The sequence below is a fragment of the Melospiza georgiana genome, chromosome 3, assembly GCF_028018845.1.
Source record: "Melospiza georgiana isolate bMelGeo1 chromosome 3, bMelGeo1.pri, whole genome shotgun sequence".
Taxonomy (NCBI): Eukaryota; Metazoa; Chordata; class Aves; order Passeriformes; family Passerellidae; genus Melospiza; species Melospiza georgiana.
Window position 1 is genome coordinate 49,239,986 of NC_080432.1, and position 22,230 is coordinate 49,262,215.

At 35.3% G+C, this 22,230-nt stretch overlaps 1 protein-coding gene across 1 annotated transcript in view; it reads left to right on the forward strand.

Moving 5' to 3' along the window:
• Window positions 1-22,230, forward strand: part of TTC27 (tetratricopeptide repeat domain 27) — a 112,795-nt gene that overhangs the window by 32,214 nt on the left and 58,351 nt on the right. Inside the window, exon 9 of the mRNA XM_058020709.1 lies at window positions 756-822. Within this exon, the coding sequence (XP_057876692.1) occupies window positions 756-822 (67 nt within the window). The remainder of the gene's footprint in view (window positions 1-755; window positions 823-22,230) is intronic.

A 22,230-nucleotide genomic window follows, 5' to 3' on the forward strand; every position in this document is an offset into this window, starting at 1 on the left:
ATCCATCATCTGTGGTACACTTTGGGATATGTTTTCACTTGGTATCGTTGGTTTTAACAGGGAGCTTGAATTATAGCTTTTGTTGGTTTTTGTGCAATTTGGTAATATCTCTTGTAGTATGTTTGTAAATGTTGGGGAGCTGTTGTATATGGAAAACATTCACCCACACAGAGTTGTAAGCCAGATTTCTTTATCATCTTTGTAAGCATATCCAACTCTGAATAAAATAATCTTAATTCTTGCCTCTGTTTTCTTCTGATTTCCCCCCTGTGAATAGTTCAAGGTAATGGTAATGTAGGTTAGTAAGAGATGGACTCCTGTGCTCATGTATTTTGAGTGACTAGGAGGGTGTTTGGCTGAGATAACCCTTCAGCACTACTTTAACATTAGTACTTTCTTGATTTGTAGAATCTGCATTCAGTTAGTTATAGGATTTTAACTTGAAACAGATCTCTGTAAAAGGAAACAATAGATTTTAAACTTTTTTTAGGATTAGAGAAATTGTTATTTCCATAAGCTTAAACCAAGGAAGACATTTCACTTGACGATGGTGTTGGGAAGGTGCTTATAAAATATCTTAGTCCCCTAAATGGTTCTTTATTTCTGTGATCTAGGTCATTTTCTGAGCATAGCATACTCCCATTTTTCATTTCCAGAATGTCCTTCAGATTTCTGCAAGTTTGAAAAATGTGTTCTGAATAATGTTATTCTAAAGATGCAATCCGCGTTGTTTTATTTTTCTTTTTTCTTTACAGTATAGACTTCCAAAAGAACAATCCAATACACAAATTGACTGAAGAGGAACTTCTGGCTTTTACTTCAGTAAGTAACTTACCTGGTACTTAATAAACATTTTTTTACTTAATATTTAAGTACCAAGCAATAATCTATCAGTCACCCTGATCAGGAAACTGTTTGGAAACCAAATTGGTGTTAGTAGACAGATGTTTCATTAATTTTTTCTTATTTCAAGAACTTAAACTGTGCTGAATTTTAATATTATTCTCAGCCATCATCATGCTGGAAAAATTTGTCATCTAAAAATTTAATTTCACCTCAAAACACATACAAGACATTTTCATGTGCTTAAGTTTTATTCACTATATGAACTATAGCGTAATATGTGACTAAATAATTTTACAGCAAACTCTTCTTGTAACGTTAGTGTTGAAGGTGCTTTTCTTTAAACACTGTTCAAGAAGAGTCCTAAAGCAGATTTGGCTTTATTCTGTCAGATTTATTCAGTCTGTATCCGATGTTCTGCTTTGACATGTTTCTTCCCAATTCAGTGGCTGATTTGCTGCAGAACAAATCTGTAACTTCCAGTGAAGCTTTGAAAATTCTCAGTATTTTTTATATAATCATTTTTTATTATTTTTTTACTTAAGGCACAGTTTGCTTCTGCCTTGATCTTTTCTGCTTTTGTGAGGTTTTCAACATTAGTTTAGATGGGAGGATGTAGAGGGAAAGACTTGTCATTATGTTGTCTTTTTTGCCTACTTTCCACAATGTTAGACTTAGTTTGGGTGCAGGAAAGAGGACTTTATCTCCTACTTAAGCCTTGTAGTAAGAGACTGTATTGCTGTAGTAGTGTCATCTGAAAAAGTAAATTATGGGATCTCAGCAAAAACCCCTTGGATTTCACTTGAGCTAGAATCTTACCACTGACAGTTGTAGTTATGTGAAAGGATCAAGGACAGTAATCTAAGGTTAACTATTGTAATGTTTGGCTGAGGGTTTTATGTAAAAGGAGGTTGTGTCTGTGAGAAAAGATAATCCTAATCTTACTAGATACATGTAAAATAGGTTGGTTTAGAAGTACTGTGTGTTTGGGTCCCTCTGCTAGTGCAGTATGTGTAAGAGGGGATGCATGAGGGAATTCAGTGAATTGCTGTAAAACAGTTTGGGTTTTGTAGGTTTTCTCTTTGTTGGTACAATGAATGTAGTGCTATAATTCCTCCTTATATAATTTCTGAAGTATTTTGTTTTCAATTACACTTTTGTTCTGGGTTTAGTGTGCGTTGTTTTATTTTTGTTGATTTTTTTTTTCCCAAAAGGTAGGAACAGAGAACAGGAAAAAGTTGAAATGTAGAAAAAATGAGACTGTCTGCTCTCCTCTTGTAGTAATTGAAGTATCCAATAAGAATATTTGAGAATGATGACCATTAAAGGGGAACAAAAGATTACAGAAATAACAAACACCTATAAAGTAAGGAAATGTACACACAAAGGAAGCCTGTAGGAGTGACACCAAACTGGTGGACTGAGTACTGTAAGCTTTTTTTCAAAATGGTGAAACTATTACAATACAGTTTTCCCCCCAAAAGTAATGTTAATACAAATGTATGAACTTTTAAGACATGCATGTAATTTCATTAGGACAAACCCTGCCATTTTTGTTGTTAAAATAATGTAAAAACAGTATATAAAACAATAGAAGTAGGGTTTTCTCTGAGGACTCAACCTTGCTTCTCATATTTTATTTCCTAACTCTGTGCACTATTTTTTGTATACCCTTAGCTTCTGTCTCCTCACTACCACTATTGTTCACATCATTATTGGGTGGAAAACCAGCCATTATATACCTGAATCTTGAGATAACCTCTCCATTTATTCTGTCATTTTTATATTAAATGGAGTGATATTGTGATAATAGAATATCTTTAACTAAATTGACTCTACTCCTGTAGTGGTCTACTTCCAGAATATAGCAAGTATATACTTTAAATATTTTTAAAGTTTTACAGCAGAGTAGAAAGAGTCAAAGTAGGCTGTGCACTAGGGATGAGATAATCAGCCTTCCTGTCATCCTTTATCTGACATTTCTTGACAGATAACCTGTTAGAGCAGGTGTAAGAAATCTGTTGGGTGAATTCTTCATCATGATGGGAAAATCAAACTGCATTTTTCTGCCATCTAGTGGCTGATCTCTCAAAAATCACAGGACAGCTGATTAACTTACTCTTTAATTATTTTATTGCAATGATTTTGGGGAGCTTATGTTTTCATTTATTTACTTATAGTTTTTACAGAGTTGCTAAGTCAGCTATGGCTTGCCTCACACTTGTAAGATCAGCAGCCACTATCATGTCAGATCTCCAGAGAAACAGCTGACAGATCTGTGTAGTCTTCCCTATCACTTTGTACTCAGAGTAGCAAAAAAAAAGGATCTGTGGCAGTAGATGAAGAGGAATGGAGATCATACCAGTAAGGCAAAATTCAATCAACAGCAGTGACATAAAGAGGTAGCTGGTAATCTAAATATTAGAGTAAATAGTGATTTACTGAGGAGTAATAATTCTCGGTATCAGAATAGTGTTCCTTTAAACTTTTTTAAACTTTTACCTTAATGTTTCCATTAATTGGATGTAGGGACACAATTGAATCTTAGAATTATTTCCTCTTTTCATCTTGACCTATGATCCCAAGACACAAAAAGAACAAGTATGAATTGTAGTAACACCATCCCAGATCCTTCCTGGAAGCCAAAAGCAGGAATCAGATATTAGCTTATAATAGTTCTTTTCAGTAAATGTACCTTTTGTGGCTCTTGCATCTGAGCCTGTAATTGTGAATAGTCACTACAGAATTTCATGATGAAATCTCTGAGCTCTTCTGTGTCTCAGATCTGTCATTGATGCAAATCAATCCCTGTGTTCCCTGGCAGTAGGGATGTTTTGTGTCCATGTTAACACAGCCTTGGTTCCTACATTGTCTGCGAGCTGAGTAAATTAAATGGCACCATAGCTCTTAGTACTTGTATTGAAGGTATTTCCAAGCTTTGGTACTGCCAAAACAGGCAAATGAGCACTGTATCAATGCTGCTCTAGTAATTTCTTTAGCATCAAACTGCTCTGTGTGTGTGTGTGAGCAGGCATCTTCTCAGCCTACATGTGGATTCCTAAATCTGCAGGCTGGTTAGATGGTTGTCATGCATTCATCTGATATCTACTGAAATTCATGTTTCCTCAGGAAAGCAAGGCATTTCAAGTTATCTTAAGAAACTTGAAAAATTACAAGGCATTTTTAATTGATCAGTATATCATCAAAAGATCCTCTTGCTTTAGGCACTGAAAAACAAGTGCATGTGACCTGAAAATTCACTCAAGCAGAGAGAATTAAGATCTAGGTAGTACAGGAGGGAAAGGATGATCATGTGGATCTCAAGTAGATGATATTATCCTGCCTTGTACTAGGCGCAGTTTGGAAAACTGTCATTCTAGACTCCATTTTATATGTGTAAAAGTTGAAAATTATTGGATCTGGAAGAGCTATCTATATCTGTATCTATATCTATTAAACAACATAACTTGTAATGCTAAAAATACCACTTTTAATTCACTGCTTGGCAACTGCAGTCAACTACAAAAGGATTGCTGCATTTAATTTACTGGAGTCACTTGGAAATAGTTGCTGTTGTCCTAAAAGCACTGTCTTTTGTAAAAAAGAATTGCTTTCAGTGTTGCTCATTTTTGAAGCAACTTGTGAGGGTGTATGTAGTCTCATTAACTGGGATAGCAGCTCTCATAACAAGAATTTGGACTTGAATTTTGAGATGTTCTAATCAAATCTCAACCCATCAGTATAATACTTCAACTTTCAAGATGGTAATCCAGAAGTGAAATTAGATGCACTAGATTTTTTTTTTACTTATAGTTCAATTGTTGATAGAGTATCTTTACATAAAAAGTAATGAAGCTTGCATTCTACATGTTAGCATAAGACTAAACACAAAATTAAACATTTTTTTGAGGGGAATTGAATATTATTTTTTTCACTCTTAATAGCTTAGGGTAACAACTATAAATTTTTAAAATTAAGTCTATTATGTTAAGCACTTGGCCTTCTAAGAAAGCTAAGATATATTTTAGAAATCAAATATCACACAAGCCACTTCAGAGACACAGTTAAGTAGCTGGTGAATTTTCTGATTACCTAACTGACTATTGCATTCAAAAGCCATTTTAAGAGAGGGATGGTGGGACAGTAAAGCAGTAGTGACACTCAGTGCTTCTCTGGTAGAATTACTGGTTTCTTCTTCTTAATAAAATTTTTGCTGGAGCTTTCTGTGTAGGATGTAGGAAGTAGACTATGCAAGAAACCAAACAACGAAATCAATGCTGCTTAAATGCTTTTACATTAGGATTTTGTAGATTAGTTTACTCCCAGGTCCCCAAATCAGTTTTTCAATGCTTAAATGTGCTTAATTGCCTTTAATTTTAGTGGATTATTTTTAATGGGAAAATACAATAGTGAAGTTCTGCTGCATTTTATATTGGTCAGCAGTTTTCCCCAAGAATTACACAAGTACATCACTGAACTGTAAATCAGTGGCCAAAATACATTTTTAAGGAAAAAAATCCTTTAAGGAAATGAGCAAAAGTAAGCCTTAAAATAATTTCTGTTAAATATTTATTGTTTGCATTATTTCAAATAGGTAATGCAGGTCAGACAGTATACCAAAGAGGAGATGAAATGAGCAACAGTGCTATGTAAGTGTGCATAGTATTAAAAAAAAAAAATCAAGATTGTATGTAAGGCTTTATAGAAATGTTTTTGATATGAACATAAGTTTTACAACTGGGGACTGCAAACTATTTCTGAAATGTAAAAAAGTTCCAGGAACATATGAAACATATATTTAAAAACTGATAAATATTCCTTTGTTATAATATTAATATTATGCAATTCTTGCAGAGAAATATAGAAAATATTAAATACTGGATGGTGTTGCATTTTTCTTCTGCAAAAGAGAAAAATGTTTTCTTTTAAAAAAAAGGCTAATAAGATTAGACTCTGCAACACAAGTTCTTGGAGCTTCATAGAAAGCTTACACTATAGCTTATAGTTTACATATCGGGAAAACAATGTTTCGTAGTCTAATATGATGGTCCAACAAATATCCAAGATTAAGGAGCTGCAGCTGGTCCTTAAAATTACCCGTTCCATCTGTTGAAGCCCTTGAACAGTCCAGGAGAAATGGTTTTTGTGGTAAATGTGATGAGCACTTAGCCCAGTGTGGGAGAATATTACTTTTTCCCCTTATTAGTGTATTACGATCAGGGGACATTGAGTGGCAGCAGAATTAACCTGTAGGGGACTGAGAAGAGAAAGTAACCAGTAACTGTGAGGGAGAAGTCTTGCTTTGTGCATCCCACGTCTTAGACCTGTGTTTGTATCCTTTGGAACCCATGAAAGATGAGAAGGAAGAGAAATGGAACCACGAAAACTTAGTTGCTTTGGTTTCTTAAAATTCTGAGCCTTCTTAGGATTTATGGAGAGCTGAGCAGTCTTTTTTTAATCAAGTGGTGAAAGAGGGAAAAGGAAGCTCTGGCAATTCTTCTCTCTGTGGACATTTTGAACAGGTGAGGATAACTTTCTAAAGAGGGAAAAAAACACAGGGTAATAACTTGTATCTTGCTTGGACTACAGAATTGAAATTATTTACCACCTTCTAACAAAAACAATGTATCGTGCTGAAATTGTTCCTGTAATACTGAGAGGGATACCAACGTCTGGTGGAGGATTTGGAGAATGTGGAACGAGTCTGCAAAATCCAAGGAATACTATGAATTCCAAAGATAGACCAGAATGGGAATGTTTTTCCTCAGTGTTGAGCTACTGATTCCATAAGAGGCTGTTTTTACTAAGGAATTTTAGAATGGTTGGATTTTTTTTTTTTCCAGAGGTGGGCATTTATTGAGTGTAATAGAAGCTCATGTTGTATGGTACCTTTGAAAATCACAGTGAAGAATTACAGTGCACTTTTTATTGAGTGTGTGTGTGTATGAATATGCATATATGATTACTTTTTCTGCTTTTCACTGTAGAAGGGGGCATTGGGAGGAGGGAGTGGAAGGTGGAAATGGAAATGCTTTGTTTTTCTCATCTTTTCTATGGCATTTGCAATATTAATGTGGAACTAGGGAGCAATCAAATCACAGCATACGATATTTTTAATGTTAAGCCTTCCTATCAAAACTCTATAAAACTAACATGCCAATTTGGTTTCTAAAGAGAAGTTGTTTATATAGCTTAAATAAAAGCAGTGCATTTTTCTCGGCTGAGAAAATGGCTGCAGTTTTTTTATGTTTTATACGCAGCAAGAGTATTGAAAAGCTCATTAAGAGTGCCATGTGTCTCTGCTGCTGTAACTTTTGTGGCTTTATAAAAAGTTTCTTTCACTTCTTTTCTAAGCTGTGTTGCCCATTTTGAATAGCCTCTGTTGGTTACAAGATTATAACACTGCAAAGGCTTTCTCTCAACAAAGCCCTGCTAGTTAACAAGTGAGACTTTAAGTAAATGAATTCAAAGCTAGTCCATTCTTTTTTTTATTTTTTTTTCTTCTAAAGGCTTTATTCAAAAGTCTGAATCATTTTACAGGAATGTCAGGATCTAAACACTTGCTAATTTAGTGCATGTATGCCATCTGGCCCATCACACAGTACTGGGAAATCAGATTGAGTGTAGCAAAAGAGAAGCTGCCTCTTTCTGCTGCATGTGCAAGGACTCTGCTGGATCTCTTGGAAGCTTGTTCACAAAGCATCTGGTACTTGGGTGTGCAGTGTTTTGTGGGTAGGAGACTGGCCTGCTGTTGTCAGTTATGTTTGCTGCATTTAGATGTTTCAGGGTAAAGTAACTGGGTGCTGTAGTACATGTGTTGCAGGGCAGGGGTGAAGCTTGCATTCCATTCCAAAACTGGGATTAAGTAACAGTCTGTCTGAAGTTGGTTTATTTTACAAAGTATCAGATTTCAGCATAATTGACACTTTTATCCCTTTCAACTTTGTTCTCCTCTGTGGTCTGCATTCTTCCCTCAGTCCATGGGATCCACAGCTCTGCTTGAATTATATCTTGCAAGAGATGATTCCTGATTTATTGTGTGCCTTTCTGAGCAAGAAATTCGGGATAGCCTTTCCTTTCTAGCATGGTGTGCTCTTTTGTATAACCCGTACAGAATTACTCAAGCAATAGATTTTAGTGGGCTCACTGTAACTGCACTGGTAAAAGAACACGGAAATAATGTTTATATGTTGATAGATTTTTTGCCTGTCTAAGGGTTTGAGAAGTTAAGCAGACAAATTTGATGACAATTAATAACATTTTTTCCCACAGCAGCCCTTTCTTTTCCCCCTCCTCCTTTATCTATCAGCAGCTCACTTATTTTTCTATCAGCCTCTCTGACAGCCAGTTGATATGTCCCGGGCTTCCCTTCCCCCTCTCATGCCCTTCACCAGTTATAACTATTATAATTTACTTCAGCAAGAAAATTTTCATTGCAACAAGAAGGTGAAATAAAACCCCCTATTCAACAGAATGCTGTCTGAGATATCATCTGCAGGAAATAAGACATTCTCACTGTTCTATCTGATGCTTAGTAACCCCTTTTTGGTGATATTATGATCATCACTTCGTGTGTTATCAGTACTAGCAGTCACTTTTGTTAGTGACTTATATTCTGTGTATAATTCATTATATTTAGTGACTGTTTTGCTGGAGAGGGCACAGATGAACTAAACAAGGTATAAATCCAATCCTCCCTTTTTTCAAAGTAAATTTTTTATTGTTTTACTACTGTGTGAGGAAGAATTATTCTTAAAATTTATATAGCTATCATAATGTCTTGCTCTCTTCTTCTCTACCTACCTAAATATCATCCTTTCATTTTTTTTTTCTTCCTAACCCAATACTTCAAATATTACTCTAATCTTGCTTGTTCCATAGCATCTGAAAAAATAAAGGTGATTGAATTCTTGTTGCTAGTGTCTAAACAAGTTGAGTTTAATTTTCTCTGATGATATCATGTCTGTGTTTCAATTGGAAGTAGAATATTTTTCATATCAGTTCACCAGACAATCTTTATGGTCTATGTTAAAGATGAAATATAGAACAAGTGACATATTTTTTGTGACTTAATACACTTTAGGATAAGTTTAATTACAATGTCATAGTCTTTGATTGCAGTCATGAAATACTGCAGTAATGAAATATTGCAGTCCCACCCAAGGTGTCTGAGATGTGCAAATCTGATACTCATTGATTCATTTGTCATCAGTAAAATGTCACTGTCCTGTTGTTCTTGGTTCTATTGGATTCAGTCAGAGCTATTCTATTCTAGCTACTTTGGGAACTTGATAAGTAATAAAATTACCTTACCCTATTTCTGCATGACTTTCTTTTTCTGTTCCCCCAAAATTGTGGATGAAAAACTGAAATGGCTCCAAATTCTTCCTTTCCTTAATTCTTTTTTTCCTTTGGTCTTTTTTCATATTGAAGTCAGGTAGCCAAGCTACTGGGAAGGATTTCTAATTGGTATTTTCTTTTGTACATTTATTGACAGACAGCTCAATATTTTTGAGGAAAAAAAAAGTTTATTCAAGTTCTAAGTCTATAAACCAATGGGCTTTTGAAAGAGGATGTCATGGAGAAAGAGTTGGTGTAACTATTTTTGAAAAACTATTTTGAAAAACTATTTTGAAAAACTCAAAGAAACACACCTTTTATTCATGGAAATACTGCTTTACTTGCTTAGCTGTCCTTGTTTGAGTGAATCCTGTTCTGTTCAGCAGTGATCTTGGTTATGGTTTTGGGCATTGTCCTGCCCTTGTATGAGGAGTTTGTTGGCTTCTGTATGTTGTGGAAAACCATGGTGCCCTCTGGGTTACAGAAGGACAACGATTCTCTCAAAGGAGCTCTGATTCTGGTATTTCTACAGTATTTTCTTTGTTTTATCAGAAGCAGCACATTTAAATAGAAGAATGGAATTTTGGCCAGAAAGTAAGGCGTTATGGGTCAATTAACTTGGGAAACATTTAAATACATTTATATAGAGGGTATATGCACATGTATTTTACACATATTTATAAAATGCTTGATCGCATATTATATGACTAAAGAGGAAGCTTTTATTCTTTCCAGTAGAATCCCATTGCTCAGCTGGATTTTTTTTTCTTACAGAAATAGATTTTTACTGGTATAATTTACAGACCAATAAAGCAAAGTATTATTTTTTAGGACTTATTTGTAACATCAAATATGCAGGAAAGCTTCATAATGTAATTCACATGCAGTGTTTGTGAGCCTTATGAAAGGTACTTTCCAGTTATGCAAATTCATGAATAAGAAAGGTTTATGTTCTATTGATGAAGGTTAGCCCATTGCATCAGGAAATAGAACCAATGCCAGCTCATTTAGTGGACTGTTAAAGCAATGTCTATCATAAATTGTATAAATGATGATTACTGTGAGAAATTTCTGAATTTTTTCTGGTATAACTTATATGCCTAGAATATAGTATGTATATATGATAATATGGTGTAACATAAATACTTTTGACATGTTTGCATTGGCTGCATTAATCATAGCAAGTAGAGCAGTTAGTTATGAAGACTATTCAAATAAAGGCCAATAAAATGCTTTTAAGCATCATGTTCTGCATGTTTGAATTTGGAAAAATGTTTTAAAATATTTGCACTAATGCTTTTCTATCTGGGAAGCTGAGATTTGGGGCCTTTTCTGAACAGAAATAAAAATCATGACACTAGGTATTAGTTGATATATTTTGACATATTTGAGATTTTACTGTCTTGTCTAGATTATCCTCATGCATGTCTTGCATTAATTAAATTGGAGCTTGGGCTTTTTTCTTCTTCTTGAAGACTTCATGTCTTGTATCAGCTAGATTTTTCTTAAGTACATTTGTCAGAATTCATTGGGCAACACATTCTCCAATGAATTCTGTCTAGTCTAGGCGAAAGATGAAAGAGAAAATATTTTTACAGATTTCTATAAATAGACTGTGAAAGATTTTTCTGTACTGTAAGATTAGTTGTTTGATTTCATAGTTGCAGCATTAGGAGAGGGAAAGCCTATGTTTTGGGTATTGTACCTAATTTGGTTTTTTGTTTGCTAGAAATGACGTTTTCTTTGGTTTTTAGTTTAATGCCTATCTGTCAAAGCATTACTGTGTGAGAATAAAGGAATGAAATATGTTTAGAAATCTGTTTATGTTTTTATATTGAACAGCTTGCATGATCTGAAGCAGTTAGTAGTTTAGTAGTAAGAGTCAGAAAGCAAGCAGGACATTTAGAGGCTGGAGTAAGGACACAGTTCTCATCTTACAGCTTATTGTGCAAGAGCTGCAGTGTGTGTCTCTATGTGTCTGTGTATTGTGTGTCTTTTCCTGATCTATAATAGGCAAGTGTTCATTTCTGTGTGTTGTAGCTGTAATAAAGCTGGCAAGTTGCAAACCATAGGGGTAGATAACTAAGAAGATTGCCTCTTTCATTTGTCCAAGTAAAATGTCTATGTAGCTTCTTCAGACTAGACAGAAGGTGGACATTTTTTATGAAGATGGTGGCGAGGCACTGGAACAAGTTGCCCAGAGATGTGGTATATGCCCCATCCCTGGAAACATTCAAGGTCAAATTGCACGAGGCTCTGACCAACCTGTTCTAGTTCAAGATGCCCCTGATCATTGCAGGGAGATTGGACTAGATGGCTTTAAGGGTCACTGCCAACCCAACCCAACTCATTCTGTGATTCCTTGTCCGATTTTCATAGTGATTTTGGTAACTGCTGTGGTTTGTGTGCTTAATACACTGGTCAGACACTAGACTGCTGTGTTTGAATCTTAATCCATTACAGCTCATGCTTGTAGCTTCTTTCCAGTCAAAGCACAACCCAGACACTGCCGTTTGTCCCTGATAAATATATTCAGATTATAGCTTCTCTCTTCACAACTCTCTCAGATTTAGGAATGCTATTCACTTTGCTCACCAAGAGAGGATTTTCTTTCCTGCTCTCCAGCAATCTCTCACTCCCCCACTAGTATTAGTCACTTGTGCTTGTGTCAGCTTCCCTTTTTGTTTACTCATCCATGCCATGTTCCTCTCAGCCCTTCTTTGTAAGTGCTTGCCTTTGTTTATCTTTCACTCTTGCTGTCTTCCCTAATTTCTTTCTTGCTAATGTATTGCTGACTACTTTTACTCCATTCCTTCCTCACTTTTGGTTGCTGCCAAAGGAGTTACTCTTCTTTCAGGACTACTGTGTCTTCAGGCTCTGAAAGGAAGGTGGTGGGGTTTTTTTGCTCCTGGGAACGAAACTTTTGTACATTAGGTTAAAAGCCAGAATGCTGGTGGCCTCCAGCAGCTTGATGCTCTTGCGTGTGTGAGCAGTAGCTCTTTAAAGAAACAAAATATTTCTGCTGGTGAAGTTAGGAAGGAACTGAGTGAAATTGAAATCAAGTATCTTCTAATGGACGTTGAGACTTGCTAATGCACTCTTTCTGGGGAAACTGTTGAGGCCAATATAGAAATCTCACTGAAACTGTCATCTCTAGCCATCTCCTACCCCCTTAGCCCACCAAGCAGTAAGTGAGGCATGCTTCTTGCATTAACATGTCACATTACTTGTGCACACCAGGTATTGCAGTGTGTAGACTGCTGAACCATAGAGACCATTGTAGGCAGAATTCCTGCGGTGGATGCTGGCATTCAAAACGGGGAAAAGCCAGGTAAACACACTCCCTGCAGAGCCCTGTCTGGCATTGTGTGGTTTTTCTTTTGCTCTGTCTCACTGTTCTACAGACAGCTGTTCTTACAGACTGAAGGTTGGGAAAGTGTTTTATGGAACTTCTGTAATTTGTTCTGACATAGATGAATAATAAAGTCAGTGGCAGCCTGACTATAAATCACTGGTCAGGCATGTAATTATTTCTGAATTTTTTTGGCTGTGCCTGTTACAGAAAAAAATGTGGTAGCTGATTTTTACTGGTTAACATCATTATTGGATTGGTTCACGAATGGGACATGTGTATTTTATAATGTAAAAGTTGTATGCAACTGTTATTCTTCTTGTGCCATTGACTGATGTTAAATTTAAGAAATTATGAAAACATTGAAATTAGTTGTTTTCAAGAAGATAATTTAATGCCTTCTAGTGAGTCTGTGAAGGGAATTTTTAATGCTTCATTGTTCTGTGTAATTTTTCTGGTTGTGCTCCAAATCGGTCTGAGAACAAGTATTTTTGCTGCCCTATATTCTCTTCTTGCAGAAGATTCTCAGTTAAGGTATTTTAAGGATAGTTATTGTAAATGGATATTTGTGCTGAAGTTATCATTGTAGAATTAAAGATAAAAGTTGCTGTTAGAGTACAAATCTATGCAGCATCAGATAACAACAGTATATAAAGCAGCATTCTTCCAGAGGCTGTTGATAGGCCAAATAAACAGGAAGTATCACTGGCAGTCTGTGGAAAAAAACGTAGTGGTGAGCTCATAAATGTGAGTAGGCAGGCAGAACAGACTAATCCCACCACCCTGCGTCAGTTGCATAAGGATGCAGGATCTGTCAGACCTAAAGAATTTTTCCAGTGATCTGGAGTTTTGAAAGCAGTGAGTTTGCCCTGAAAAGTTCAGACAAGTAAAGCAGAAAAAAGGGAATGGGGACCTTAATGTGTAGGTTTACCCAGATTTTGCTGAGTAAGTACTGCTTTAAAAAAAAAAAAATTACCAACCCAAAGAAAGTATTGAGAATTGATGGGTTTTGTCTGTATCTGCAGGCAGTAGTAACAAATCGAAAGATTAACAGTCATAACTGTCTCCCTGAAGAAAAAATTTCTATCAGCAGAGGATGAGTTAACCTGTAGCACTGTGTGTTTGAAAAATGCTTTTGTCAGAGGAGAGGCAAGGCTGAGGGGGAGTAGAGCGTGAAAGGCAGAGGATTTAGGAGCCTGCTGTGGTAGTTTGCAAGAGGAGTAGGGATTTACTTTTCTCCCACATGACCAATTCTAACATGTTAGAAAATATCCTCCAGTGACACAGTTTTTCTAAATTTCAGCCCTTTTGTCAGTCATTTGCTTTGTTTGTCTTGAGACTAAATAGATTGCAAGTCTGCAGATAGCATGTACCATTGCATGCAGTCCTGAAATTATCTATTTTTAAAGTATGATATCTAGCCATTGTCAAACCAGATTCACTATTTTACTACCTGTGCACAGGAAAAAAAAAATGCTCTTCTGGTTTTCAGGTTATAACCTTGAGATCACATGATGTATTGAGAATCTTGGCACAGATGGTGAAATTACAGAGGCTGAACAGTTAAAACAAGAAATTTGCTCTTGTTAAATAACTAGAGAAATCCTTATCATTGGTACCAAAGAGTTAAATTCTAGTCTTTTGTATCCAAAATTGTGATTTATTTCTGTTGAGATTGGGCCCTAGGAAATAAATGCAGTACTGTGATGTGGTATGGAAGTCTGTACTTATGCTGTTTCAGGAGTAAGTCCAAACCACAGACCTGAAAAAAAACAATGCTACTACAGTCAAATCTGGCTGAAGTTGTTTGCAGCATAACACAGAATAAGTGATGTATTTGGCACAACAGAACAAGTGTCAGTCATATGGCTGGACTCCATTCTAAGTGAAAATAGGAGCCATATCTTATGTGGTTTACCCTTCACTAGTCATTGAAAGCTGATGCCGCTAAATAAAACAGTGCCTTCTTTTTTTCATGACATTTCCTTTTCTCTAGTTTCTTTCTTCTCTTAAAAAAAAAAAAAGTTTAGAATCTCCAAGGAAAGCTTACTTCTGAACTTGTCTCTTGAAATGAAAATAAAAATGCAAACTGAAATACAACACAAAAACCAGATTAGGCAATAGCATAAAAAAATTCTTTTATGTCTTAAATGAGGACACAAAATGTATACCACTTAGTATCATAAGAGAATGTCAAGCTCTTAAAAACCTGCTAAATATCAGCCCACCAATGCCTGTTAATCTGGAAGAAAATGTACCTAATTCTGAACATCCAGGAGACATCTGCAGTTTGGTTGTATAAGTAGAACGGAACAACTAATTTGATTGATAATGTCTTTGTACTGTTATTAGAAAGTAGGAAATCCTAAGGAGGAAAAGCATTGAAACATTTTCTTAACCAATCCTGATCTGAGTTGATTATTTCATTGTGTCTAAAATTACTTTGAATTGTGGTATTTGTTTCTTCCATAGCTGGTTATGTACCTGCATGCATGCAAGTGAAGTCACAGACTGCGTTATATGGAAGCAAAGAATCATGTTTATAACTCACTATAAGTCTCCATACTTTTTATTATATTTTTGTTCCATGCAGGCTAATATGAGCTTGCTTTTTTGTGTATCTGTTACATTTGAATCCATACAAAGCTTTCTTTGAGTCTTTTGTTTCCAATGAAAACTCTCCATTGAGCATAGATCTTTGTATTCCTTTCACACAGCTCTTTCTGTGGAACATAGGAGACTTCCTCTGAAAGGGAAGATTTCTCTAGGGCTCATTTTCTCTGACCTTTTTCCCTGTGCATTGTATCATGTAGGGGACACTGTGCTGTCATTTCACTTCTATCTGCAGAGCTACATTCAGGGCTAGCTGGATAGACAGTCATCATGTGCTTGTGTTTCTTCTATTTCTGACCAGAGATCTGTTTCCACTACCCCCGTGTTCATGTCAAAGAACATGTTTTATTTAATTTTTAAAATACACACAATATTTAGGTGTTTCTGAGTTGCAGGGTTATGGCATGAGACAGATTTTCCAAGAGAAAACATAGGAATATCCAACTTGAAAGCTGAAGAATTTTTTGATGTGTAGTCAGATGTGAAGAGTGTAACGGGGGAAGGAACAGCTATGGCATTTCATATGTTTGGTTATGAACCTTGTTCTAAGAGTGCTTAACCATTTCCCTTTAGACTTCTGAACAATGTGGCTGTGGAGAAGGAGAGTGAGTTGTTTTGACTGGTGTTCTGCATGTGAGGAAGTGTACACGGAATCAGAAAGAGATAAAATTAACAGAACAACATATTTAGATCTGTTAGTAAAAGCAGCACATCTAGACCTTTTCTGTGATTCTCTTTGCTCCGTGTTCTTCAAAAAAATTCACTGAAGAGGCAAAAAGGACTTGAGATTATTCAGGTTTCAGATGAGATGGTGATGGAGAATGGAAAGAGAAGTTGGATGTTCTCCTGACTAATGTGTTTTAGAAGAACCAAGACCAGGGTAAGGCAGCCTCACTTTACTTGAATATTGCCTATGTTTCCTTTGCTAATGAAAACAAATGGAACAAAGAAGCTGTAAAGTCTGAGGGTATTTTCTTTTGGAAAGTCATCCTTTATCCCAGTCAAGACTGTCAGCTTGCTATGCTGACTCTGGGTATTGACTAACAAAGCAAAAGGTTGCTGGTGAATAATGTTGATCTGTTGCTGAGAAGAGGCTGCATTGAGTTTTCTCAACCACAATTTTAAGACGAGGTAGAAGAGATGGCAATGACGTGTCTTGCTAGTTCTAATAACGTTGGTAACAATATATTTGAGCAGATAGTAGAACTAACTTCCAAGATTTCCTGCCTGATTTTTTTTTTTTTTTTACATTCCTGGAAATTCTAGGTGCTACGGAAGTGGTACACAAGCCAGCACAGTTTCCAAGCTGATCTAGCATACGTTGTTGCCTAGAAGCAAGAATTGTCCCTTTGCAAGGTAGATACCAGAAGGAGTAAGAGTTACTGCTTAAAACAAGTGTCATGGAGGGAAATATATTTAGAATGATAAGCAGGATAGAATCTGAGGCCACCGGTGGGTGGATGTTTTCAAGACCTACCCATTTGCTACAGAACACTATTTAAGTAGGGTATAAAAAGCTGTGGAAAATGCAGTTGGAGTGAAATTACATTAGCCTTCATGTATTGGGATATTTTTTATATCTTCTGAGAAGAAAATTTATTCCAGAATTGTCTTAGAACTTTTTAATTGATTGAGTGAACTACGAAATAACTCTTATATTGTATTTAATGTACCTTCAGATGTGATAAATTCCAGATACAATAAATTTCAGAGAGAGAGTCAGTCACATGTGGACTAAAATTGAATGAGGCACTTGAGAACATTAAATTGCCTTTAGGTAAGTGTGATATAATTGCTGCTCTATTGAGTCTAGCATTCATTTCTAGATCAGTTTAGTATAGTGTAAGTAAGTAACTGTTTACCTAATAGGTTTCTAACATTTTGCCTTATAAAGTGTGTATGGACAAAAAGAAAACTGAAAAAAGTAATCAGTATGCATGTGTACACGTATATTTCCTTTTAAAACACTCATAATTAATATTTTATTCCAAATCCATTAAATTATCCAAGCTTCTGAAATTATGTATATGAAAAAATCTCATTCAATTTGCATTGCTGTATACACTGAAGTATATAGCAATGCAAAAAAAAAATAAAAATCAGATAGTGTATTCTTGTTTTAGTGGTAGGAATCAACAAAAGGTACTCTGTATTTACAATGATGTAATGTTATAATTTGAGTGCTGAGGCTACCAGACAAGACTAGACAAAGTGAATTTTAAAAATGCCATTCTAATTAAACTAGTCCCTTGATGCAGATCACTGATGGTGTTTTGGCCTCACTCTTGACTTTTTAACACCAAGAAGTATTTCTAATGGCTGTGGTTAAGAGCTTTAAGCCCAGCTCTACTAATGATCAGCTAACACCTGTTGTGGTGAAAAGCTATTTTAGTTCAACAGTCCCAGGATTAGTTTTATGGACCAAAATAAACCCTTGTCATACAATTGAGTGAATAGCTTTAGATTTTGGGGAAATATGTGCTGAATGTGTGGTCTAAACCTACTGAAATAGATGGAATATTAAAGCAGTACTGGAAAATGGCACTGTGCAAATGCTGATGTTTCAGCCAGTGCAGGAAAGTAAATCTTCTCCTCTGTACTTTAATACTTTCAGGATTTCTGCCTCTCATTTGCCGAACATACAGTCAGAGAATTTTTTTAATCATGGTAATTCAAGAGGCCTTAAAAAAACCACAGATGATCATGATTGACTCTGTAGCATGATGTAACAACTCACTGAAACGCCAAGAGACCTAATAAACAAAAATACAGAACTTCTGCTAATGCACTTCATACAGACTCAAGCATTGCTTTATTTTTTGTTTTGTTATTACAGTGCAAAGGTCTTGGCATAATGCTCTAAAGGTGCCGTGTAGAATTTATATTAGATGCTGCTAGGCAAGAAAGTATTTAAGACCTAACCAAGTAATAACACATTTTTCTCATGCAGCATTGAAAAAGAAACACTAACACAGGACTTGGAATAATGCCTGAAATATTACTAATTAGAAGTGTATAATGCAAGTTGTCATGTTTGCAAAGAAAAAAATGTAAATTAGCCTTGTCTTGCTAGTTTTGCCCTAAGACTGTTAAATCAATTAGTAATCTGTAACTCCAAAGACTTTGCATATTGTTGGTTTTTAAGTTCTAGTTGTTAAAGCCATATGAAAAATGATGCTTTTGGTTGCTACCTAAAATTGCAGTCCGTTTCACTGAAAAAGACAGAAATTGTCAAGACAGTTGCTCACGTGACTTCTAATGTGCAGGATTAGTTGATAATATTTTGATTTTTTTTCTGGTCCAAAACTGTTCGAATGTCTGGTAGTGTAGGACAGATTTCCGTGTTTAGTGAAAGTGTGAAATTAAAGAGATGTATCAAGGCATATACAGCACAGGGTTTGATAACTGTTAAACATACCAACAGGGCCTTTGATCTTTATTTGTTACCTGAGCAGTGCTTTTGGCCTTGAGGAGGAAAGATGTAGTAGACTACAATGCACACTGGTGTGAGTATTCCTTCTGTTTAGATATTTTTTTAATAGGAAAAAAGCAACCAAAAACCAATCTGCAAAATCTCTTGGCTAGTCCATGCTAGGAACAATTTTCTGCATAAATTTGACTGTCTTTTCTTCTCTTCCTTCCTGCCAGCCACTAAACATATCCACTGTCATAGTATTTATGGAAGCCTTGCATTCTCAAGGTATAAAAATATTACTGTCCTTGTTTGTGTCCCGTATCTTCTTTGTGTTGCTCTCCAAGGACATAAGTATGCCAAATAGGTTAGAATTTGTCCATTTGAAACAAGAATCATCTAGAGTGAAATCCTAATGTAATTTTTTTGTTGTTGGACCTTAGAGAATATGAAGGTGTTTGTAGATAATAAAATGTGACTGGAGAATGTACAGCTTGATCGTTCATGTCTAAAGCAATGTCAATGATTATGGATGACAGAAGCTGGAAAGAGTGGATGGTTTGAAATAATTTGCTTCATCATCCTATTTGTTTGTTCCCAAGTTAATCACTGTTGATTGTTTAGAACTGTCACATACTTAAGATGTTTTATATAAATTGGGGATTGTACTGTGGATTCCATGAGTAGTTGTTCTCCTGTAGAAGCAGTAAAGGCAATAGGCTTGAATTTGATGTGTTGTGTTTTGTTGCTACCTCTTCCAATTTACTGTCCAAGAGGAAATCTTTATTGGCTGTCAGGTTTTGTTTGAATTTTGAACCTAAAGTGAAGTTGTCATGTGTTAAGGTGATACCCTCAAAGAAATGAAAAGTATTTTTTTATATATATTTAAGTATAGAAGAATGGAGTTGTTTCTGTCTGAACTTCAGATTATTCAATTTCAATAAAATGATGATTTATGAAGACACTGGAGGAGCTTCCCTGTTAGTAAGAAAAAATAACCTCTCTGAAATTGTAGCATTAAGTCTTTGTCTGAGATGAATCAAATGGGCATTTACAGATACACATTTTAGTTTATGGCTCCATTTCAATTTTTACATAAAAATACATTTAGAGATTAACATGCAGTAACTATGTATCATTACACATAACAACAGAGAGGATTTGTGTATAACAACAATGGAAAATAAAAAGGAAAAGTCTTGGGGTAGCATTGCACTAAGGATAACGGTGTATCAAACACAAAAAACTTTTTATTGTAATTGTTATTGAGTATTCTGCAATTCTGAATGCATTTTTATTTTGATTAGAAATTTAATTTCTGTGTATAAAGAGCATATGTTCTATAATAATTGCAAAAGAGAAACTTTTAATTTAAATATAGATAAAAGGAGAAATACTCCTTAAACTGGTTGCTAAGCAATTTTTTGCATTAAACGATTTATATACACCAGCACAACAGCATTCTGTGCTTAAAAGCAATCCTTAGTCACACACATTATATCAGCTTAAATATCAAATACTATTCCTTGACCATTCAAATATGCCTGTTTGGAAAACAGTAATGAATTTTAGTTGTTTATTGAGTTGAGGGTTTGTGTATATGTGCAGCTATTACAGTTTCCTCTTAATTTACAGTCACTGAAGGATTGGTAAACTGCTGAGTGTTGTGATAAGAATAAAAATGCTAGGAGGAATTGGAGCTCTGTGAAACCTCAGCATGGTACTTTTGTTAGTGATGCCATATAGTCAAATCTCCTGTTGATTCCTCTTTATTTTGAAATCTTTGGGGTGGGCATGTACAGCAGAAAAGGTATGTGTACATGATTTGAACATACTTGATCTGTTTGAGCCAACAGGCAACTTTTACATGTTCCTACACTAAGCAGAAAAGCTAAAAGTGCTCATACTGACTGGCTTGTTCTGCTGCCAAGCCGTGGTTCTGCTGCTTAATTGTAACTAGAAATTTAGTATTTTTCTTGCCCTCTTGATACTTGTGCTTTTCACTAAAACAATAAAAAGTGCGCTGGTACTGGAAACCACTTAGTCACAAATGTGCTTTATTTTAACTTACAGGGTTCTAACAGAATTATTGTTTAAAGTTCCAAATCTCATTTCAACCAGATGCTGCCAGTAGTACTGCAGATCATTTGTGTTTGAGCTTGGTTAGTAAAGGAGTTAATATTTTAAGGACTTTTCTCAAAATTTCTATTATTTTTGCATCCCTCTGGACCTTGGATTGCATTAATCTTTCTTAGGCAATTAAAAATAGTTCCATAAAGTTCATTTAGCTACTTTCCAGGGCAGTACATACTTTTTTTCAGAAATGCAAGGAGTATCTTTTATTAAACACTATTCTGTTGAAAAAACATGGATTTAATGAAAGGAAGTCTTTCCACAATAATGTGGCATCTTTCAGGTTTTTCTCTAAGTTGATTATTTTTAATTGTATTTCATTTGCTTTTTCGGTCACCAGTTTAGTGCTAGGAGAAATTTCCAAAAAATTTGATATTAACTAAGTGTCATTTGAACATGACTTTTCAGAAGAAAAACTTACATTAGTTGTACAGAAACTTAAGTGTCAGATTTTTTGGGTGAGAAGAACATGTGGAAAGCAAATCACATTCCTCCCTAATATCATACTGTTTTCTTCCTCTTGATCTTAGTCATGAATTCCGTAGAAGTTTTTGCTAATTCTTTGCTGTGTACATAAAAACAAATGAAACCTTTTAAGTTAGCTTTCAGTAATAGTCATTCAGCAGAGATTAACAGATATATATACAAGCAAATGCACATTTTCCCTATTCATGCCTCAGTCATATTAGTGGGTTTTTAATGTACTCACCTGATAATTGTGCAGGATATAGAATATGAGAAAGAAGCCTTAGTAGTGTCTCATTTTACAGCAAAGCACAGAATGAGTTAAAAGCTTGCCATTTTGCCTTGGGATGTGTTGAAGAAATAAGGGTTTCATGTTGATTATCTGAATGAATTACTGAAAATCATTAAATAAGGATGTAATAGTTATATGAAACAAGGCTATTGACTATTGACAAGACTATTGGACTGTGGATGAAGTAGTGCACATGAGTAATCTGAAAATATTAATGTGTGGTTTTTTTGAAAAGTAAACACCAAAGCTCCTGAAGTATGTTAACTGAAATGGATAATATAAGGAACTGAAAAGGAATATTTATCTTTTTTTTTCCTCTAAATCGTCCCCAGTGTTTTGTGCTTGTCTGTAACTTAAAATAAGTTAGTAAATAACCTGGGCTGAATCTGAATTAAGGGTCATGTCTTTGGAGGCATGACAGAGGACCGGAGCTATCCTCAGGGTGCCTCATGCCTGTGACTTCAGTGAAATAATTTCACCACATCCTGGCAATTTGGCCAACAAGCAGAATATTTTTGGTTCACTGATGGACTGATGTGCAAATTCTTAGGAATTCCACAAGTGGTTGCAATTTAAATTTCTTTGTTTACAAGTCCATTTTCAGATGATAGCTCCATCATAGCAATCACAGTACTTTGCTAGGCTACTGGTAGTTTATCAGTGAGCAAGCTTCAGGAGTAAAACAATAACCTTACTGCTTAGATTTATCATAAGCAAAAATTAGCAACCATTAAAATTAATTAGCACTGCAGTTAATAACAATCATCTTTACCTGTTCCA